The 7,209-nt window shown below is 36.5% G+C and overlaps 1 protein-coding gene across 1 annotated transcript; it reads right to left on the reverse strand.

Moving 5' to 3' along the window:
• Positions 1–532: 532 nt before the first annotated feature.
• Positions 533–6,707, reverse strand: LOC149783030 (uncharacterized). The gene is made up of 4 exons (XM_089934618.1): positions 6,555–6,707; positions 4,461–4,898; positions 3,343–3,446; positions 533–3,045 (listed from the first exon to the last, which is right to left on the reverse strand). The coding sequence occupies exons 2-4, from the start codon at positions 4,890–4,892 to the stop codon at positions 1,389–1,391; spliced, it is 2,193 nt and encodes a 730-aa protein (XP_089790744.1). The 5' UTR covers positions 4,893–4,898; positions 6,555–6,707; the 3' UTR covers positions 533–1,388.
• Between the last annotated feature and the right edge of the window lie 502 nt (positions 6,708–7,209).

Here is a 7,209-nt window from a genome sequence, read left to right on the forward strand (position 1 = left end):
CCACTGTTAATATATAGCCCACTGTTACAGTTTATAGATTCTACCCCCTATGTCAATCTGAAAAGAATTATTTAACTTATGCAACAAAGCTTTTACAAATACATCGATTTTTGTTTTTGACTTCTGTAATGACACTGGTTTGCACAATGTGAAGGTTTAAAGCTGCGAATCGTACTTGAATCATATAAGAATGAAGATTCGAACATAAACGTTTAAAATGCAGTGCATGTGCATGGGTGTATTGCTCTTTGTTCTATGTCTGTCTCTCTGTCTGCATATACGTATGTATGTATGTATGTATGCATGTGTGTATGTATTTATGTATGCGTGTGTGTGTACGTATGTATGTATGTATCTATGTATGAACACAGTTATAGGAGGTGGGTCGGTAGGTAAGTAGGTAGTTCAGTATGTATGTAGGTTTGCCAGCATTTAGGTATTAAAGTACGTATGCATTTATTTATGCATGAATGTATATATAAGTAAAGAGGCATGTACATGGAAAATGCGTTGATAAAACAATGTGAAACTCTGAATTTCAAATGTTTATTTTCCCATGTATTTACTCATCTTCCTAAAAAAGCATTTCTAAACAAAAGAAAACAGCTTTATAATTACAAAATTATGCACAAAACAAACTTGCATTGCCATTTATGTAGTCAAGATATGAACCGCCAACAAAATTTGAAGTAAAAAGAGCACAGTTAAACTACAATAATTTTACTGAAATGCAGTGTGACGAAAGTTGACATTCCATTTTGTTTGATCATCTAACTAAATAAATTGAATTTTGACAGAAACTAAATGCAGCTAAACCTTTATTAACATTCATGCAGGAGAAGAACTATTTGATAAGTATATTTCTATGATATGAAACATCATATTCCATTTTCTCTTTAAAAGAATTCATAAAATAATTGTGTACATATTCTTACTATGGGATTTCCTTATTCTTGGTATGCTAGTCATTGGTAAAATTACAATCGATCTATATACATCGATCTATTTGGTGTTTATTGTGCGATATTTGACGCAAGAACAGAGCGTGAATAAATTTTCATGCACACGAAGGAAACTTGATTACTTTAATGTGACATTTTTTAAGAGAGCTTTTGCATGTTCTGTTGCGTGCACTGATGATTGATGATATTCTTCTTTACTAAAGGTTAAATTGTTGAATAACATTTATGATAAATTTCTATGAAAGCTTTGTAATTAGAATCCTTCATATGAAATACCGCACTGTTAATGTCATGAAAATAGATTTTTCCATGCCTTCTTGACCACTATTTCACTGCCCCGTAAATAAGAAAAGAGATGCTTTATTTTAGTGCATAAAAAGTAAATCAATAGCCAGGTTCTTTTGGGCCATCCGTTTATTTTTCTTTTTAATTCCAGGGCCATGCATCCTCTTTCTTGCATACCATTACCATTTGTATGTCGTCAATCGAATTCTTTGGATTGTTGCCAGACCAGTGCCAGATATCCAAGATGGCATCGCCAATAGTGTCTCCGTACATCTTTGGCGATGTCGACGACAGACGAATAGCCCCGGAACATGGTTTGTATGAAGGTGGACTTGATCCTTGTACAATGCACTGCGGTTGACAGACTCGTCCACAGTGGTCATGGGCCGATATAATAGCCTGGGTCATTCCATTGGCCGGATTCTTTACTCCGATGTATACCATTGACGAGGCAATGGGAAGCCTAGAGTCAATAATGGCAAATTCGGAATAGCGCCCCATGTAATTTATACCAACTGACTGAAGGACTACCTGAGCAGCTCCTGAGGGATCGGCTTTGCAATTAGAGAACTCTTTTGGATGACCCTGTTTGATACGAGCATCAAGAGCGTGTGAGCTGATGGAGTAAAAGTCTTGGTTAAAGTCTGCCTTACCAGAAACGACGGGGTACACGGAGAATTTGTCGTCTTTAGGCTTTATATGTATAACTTGTACTGGTACAAACACCCACTCTTTGACATCAGCTATGCCATTGACGAAGAACGTGTTTTGGATTGGTTTATTTAGAGAATTTCCTGGCGATAGCGCTGGTTTATGAACAGCTTGTGGGGTTGAAGATGGGTCGGGCATTAATGGCTGTTGTGTAGTTTGAGCAGACTTTGGTTCATTTTCACTAGATCTCTTCCCTCGGCCTACCGCACGAGACGAAGCCCTCCTGCCTGAACCTCCTACATCGGTCAACATACCTGTTCTTCCCATTGTTTCACTCATCGAACGCCCATCTGAACCGACCGCGATGAATTTAGGCCCAACTGGAGGCATGTTCTGGACCTCCCCCATTGCCCTTCTGGCGTTCATTTCTCCATCCATGCCTCTTGGTACGAACTCTCCAATTACGTCCCTTGTTCTGGAGATGCAACGGGTTCCATCACAGAACAAATATGGTGATCCGCAGTCTGGAAATTGAGGGGAACACGTGGGGGAAGGCTCATAAGTGAACCATAGAGTCTCCCAGTAATCCTGGAAGCCATCAATATTTAGGAAGCGAGACAAACCATCCATTGGTCGAAGAGGGTGGTGTAGATCACTACCTGTAGTAATTTCTGGGTAGTCCGTAGCAGGATTGACTCCACACACATGCCTCTGTCTATTCCTGAACAGCCACCAGATGTGATCAATAAAGGCATGGTGCATGAAGAAAACAGGATCATGGGCTGCCGTATTCAGCATTGACATCTGCCCACCGACCCAGTTGTGAGGTGATCCATGTATCATCTCAATGTCATTTTCGGCCTGTGCTGTTGGCATCAGAATGTCGGCATGACGACACTGGGAGAGGATATTGTTTACATCATCCTTACTGATTAATCTATTTTCGGCGCGGGTATTCCTCATCAATGGTCCGATTGGTGTAGACCAACCTGCAAAGGGGCCTCTTACCACGACACCATCACCGTTACCCAAAAATGCAGAGCTCCATATAATAGACTCTGAAGGATCAGCCATATCAAAGTCGAGAGTAGAGTCCCAATAGGGCAAACTCACGTGTGGACTGAGCTGTCTCAACGATTCTTCATACCTATAAAAGAGAGCATTTACGCATTCAGGAACAAACAATTCTGCACTTTTGTTTTGAGTAACGGAACAGAAAATGGAATGATTATTGAATATTTTAAGTCGAATTCATATAAGGTAATACAGTGTTTATGCTTGAAAAATAGCTGCATTTTAAATCTCAGTTTCTAAATATAAACTATTTCGATGCAAACTAATTTATAGAATCAATTTATTTAAAAAATACCGATCATAGGCAAGAGATATATTTAAAAGAATAACAAGAAAATGTGATAGACGCTGGATAGATACGATTACTTACAGGGAAATGTAAACTCTGTGCCAGGCTAGGAATGACGGCCCCATATGTGCAGAATTTATTACAATTCCTTGATGAAGGTTGGCGAACAGGTCGTATATTCCTCGCTGGAAGAAGAGTATGTTTTAATATTGAATTATAAACAGAAAGTTACATCAACTCTAGGCGTATAAATGCTGAAAATAACACTTACTATAGTTTTAATATATATTATGCAGGTAAGATTTTGCACAATTTGGCAATAATGATAGTCAGACGTGTTCCACTGGTTATCTCCCATCTAAAGTCACGATAATATCAAGAGGTGCCGTATCATTTGCTACCCGTTCAACTGGCGCATGTAACTCGCAGTTTGGAGTTTCCTTCTTAAACAGTTAACATTTTATTATTCGTCATGCAAGTAGCTGGCGAGGATTGGTTTTCATTTGTTTATACATAATCGAATTCTTCTTTGCAGCTTACCAATAATTCAAAATTCAACTCCATAACACTTTATATTAATGCCAGGTAAACTACTTTTTCATATTATAAGTCTGGGAGAAAAATGGTTATACAACAAATCATGCACCAGCAGACAATGCCACATCAAAGATAAATTTTTATAAAGGAAAATATTTATTCATCCCTGTAATTATGTTAGTTACAGAACTCACCTCTGGATAAAAGTCACCTATTTAACATGAATGTCCATCATAGACAATATTCACTTTAGTTGTCATACACAAAAGGCTCTTGCAAAATGCGTAATCGAGTCATAGAACAAATTTAATTCGACTGTCGCCTAAATTCAAGACCTGATGATGCAAGCTGAATTTTATCAAAGATTGTATTTGATCTCTTGCCAGTAATTTGAAATTTAGATTCAGGAGGAAATTTAAACAAATCGCCTTAAGCAACGATGGACTTAAAGAAAAAGCAAAACATCGTAAATCATTACTTTAGCATCGTCCTCATTATTGTCGTTAAAGGTGATTTTCATTGCCGTCGTCATCACTATGGTTATCGTCGTAATAGCATCATAAACTCTGGTTTATTTTTATATTTTATTTATTTATTTATTTATTTATTTATAATAATAATAATAATAATAATAATAATAATAATAATGATAAGCTACAAACCACTTTCAACTCGTTTATTAGGCGGTGATAAAGTGCCCTCTCTGGATCTGTAAGACGGCGGTATTCTCGCCTTATTCTGGGTCCAGTAGGGGGAAATGGCACGGGACGACCACCCGGTCCGGCTTGTCTCTTCGTTCGGGTCTTTTCCTGCGGCCGGAAGTAGAGTAAACGGTCGACAAGACGATTAAAGTAATCTAAATCGCCCTGTGTCACGTTGTATCCGCTCCAACGAATTCTCTCGGTTTTCCAGAGGAAATTGTTGAGACAGAAGGTGAAGAGCTTCTCACCAACTATATTTGTGATGTTGTTTTTCGACTTGAAGCTTTCCAGACAAGATTCCAGTTCTACTGGCATTGGCATTTCTTCAAGAAGAGCATTTACCGTCATTAAACTGCTGATCGCCAGTATGGCGGCACCAACTATCCGATTCATGACTGCCTGAATAATAATAATAATAATAATAATAATAATAATAATCATTTAGAAATTTTTGTATAATCAATCCTAACTCAGAAATTAGATTTAAACAATGGCTACCGGATTGTAAAATGCTCGATAATTGGGATAATTAAAAATAAGAAAGTCATTGAAATACATTATACTGAATTGAACAAGTATCGTAACCTAGAATCAATGGAGAGCTAGTCTTGGACAATGAGCTTAGTCTTGGACAATGTGGCGAGTCTTGTTTGATTCACAACAGCAATAATATGAGGGAAGATTTCTTTCTTCCCAGAAAGAAATTAGTGAAACCGAAAGCCTTATACCTAATTTATCATCGCTATCATTGGGATTTGAATGACTTCTATAGACCTGCTGCTAACCGATCTAGGCAACGAAATATGCAACTAAATAAACTCTTTTACTGTTAAAATGAAATGATAAGAATAGCGCGTGGTTCATTGAGCATAGCCAAAAGGAGGAAATTAAAAATTAAAAAAGAAGGACAATTTCTTTGACAGACTTGACCACAGAACATATTAAATGAGGAATTAGAGTTATAGGAATACTTTCCTGAAATACCTCACTTTTTTTCGAGGCAAGTGTCTTGCACTCAATATTATGAAAATAGTACTTCGCGAGCAAAATATATGCAAACATCCTACTCGATTTAATATAAATAGTGCTATTACAAGGGCTACATACAAAAATAATGTTTTTCTTTATCTTCTTCAGAATATGATTTAGAATTTAATTTAATATATACAAGTCGTTATTTAGACCTAACTTAAGCCGACAAAGGAGATTTGTTGTTTCGAACCATCATGTCGATAAAACTGGGGAGAGATAATGTAATAAAACACACGTTACTTTCCGGTACATATAGACAGTTTAAGACGTTATAATGCAATCAAAATGAAAAGATCAATAAAATGTGTTTTTCTTTGGGCATAAAAAGAAATAAACAATGGATTCCTTCACCTGAATTACTAAGAGCGAACAAAACAGTAGTGCTCATAAAAAATACAAACACGTTCGAAAATCCGATTACAGAATATTTTGTTACTCTAAAATAAAATTCGTATATCTTTTCATTCAAAGTATACTTCTGAATAAATGGTTTTATCGTCAATAGATTGAGATTCAGACTGTTTCTAAAAAAGCCTAAATTGCATCGCATGTCCTCGTTTTCACATCACTGTCATATATTCATTCATTTGACAAACTGGCGAGTCTCAAAATAAGTTGACGTTATCCATAAATAAATGCATTTGTTCACATGCTGAATATTTAATTTTATTCTTAAGACGCACATTTAGTAAAATCAGTGTCCTTTATTATTTCACCTTATTTACCATCTATTGCGCGCGCGCGAATTTGCCCCTGTTTCGTACCACAAAGCTACCAACACAACTAATATTTCGCCATTTATGATTGCTTTCTAAATAGTCGCGCTTATTGTTGCTCCCTGCTCTTTTTCAAATTGAAAATGACGAGAACTGGTTGGACGCTTCTACCGTACGGTAGTTAGAAATCCATACATTAACTTGAGCCATCCGATATTTAAAGAAACAGGTACTTGCATATATTTACTCATAAGGGAACAAGAAACACTGAAATTCGAACGCCAATAGAAGACTTTGGTAAAATTACCCTCAATTTGATTTCCTCAGTCAATGCGAAAACAGCTGAAATCAATGCCGGCTTAAAATCCTCACCTTTCTTTAGAGAATCTCACGCCTCGAACCGGTTAGAAACAAGTGCTGAAATATAAATAGGTAATTTTGGTCAAAGAATAAGAGGGGAGGGATTTCGCAGACGGCGTCAAACGATCAATCTAATTATCGCACTTTTGGCTGATGACTGTATATACTTAAGTAAGAGACTCCACCTGGATGATCCTAGCGAAGGTTATAAATGTAAGAAGAAAAATTACCATAAATATCAATGTATTTGGGGGGGTTTTGTGGGTTATTATGTCTATATTTCAACTGGAAGCTTAGAAGATTATCTAATAGAATTGCAACATAAAAATAGCACGTTCATGCTATTTTATTGTTCGTTGCTTCTTTATTCATACTGTTTTAATTGGTCTTAAAACTTGGTGAATATAATTGGCTGTATACGGTAAATATGTGTACGGCATGTGCATTGAAGTCCAAGAGTATTTGACAGTTCTAATGTGTCTTTTATGACAACTAGCTGACACGTAATCGACATTTACAGTATAGTCATGATAATAGTCGCTCATGAATACATGTTCCCAACAAAATACATTAGGCACATCAATTTCATTAAATCTAAAATT

This window comes from Sinohyriopsis cumingii, chromosome 15 (genome assembly GCF_028554795.1).
Source record: "Sinohyriopsis cumingii isolate HCF-2022 chromosome 15, ASM2855479v2, whole genome shotgun sequence".
NCBI lineage: Eukaryota > Metazoa > Mollusca > Bivalvia > Unionida > Unionidae > Sinohyriopsis > Sinohyriopsis cumingii.

Bases quoted from the DNA above. Each gene is read 5' to 3' on its own strand.
- LOC149783030 (XM_089934618.1), bottom strand. From the start codon at position 4,892: ATGAATCGGATAGTTGGTGCCGCCATACTGGCGATCAGCAGTTTAATG. The intron at 3,447-4,460 runs GTTTGTAGCTTA...CTCTTCTTCCAG, and splicing joins TAATAAACGAGTTGAAAGTG to CGAGGAATATACGACCTGTT. The intron at 3,046-3,342 runs GTAAGTAATCGT...TCTCTTTTATAG, and splicing joins CACAGAGTTTACATTTCCCT to GTATGAAGAATCGTTGAGAC.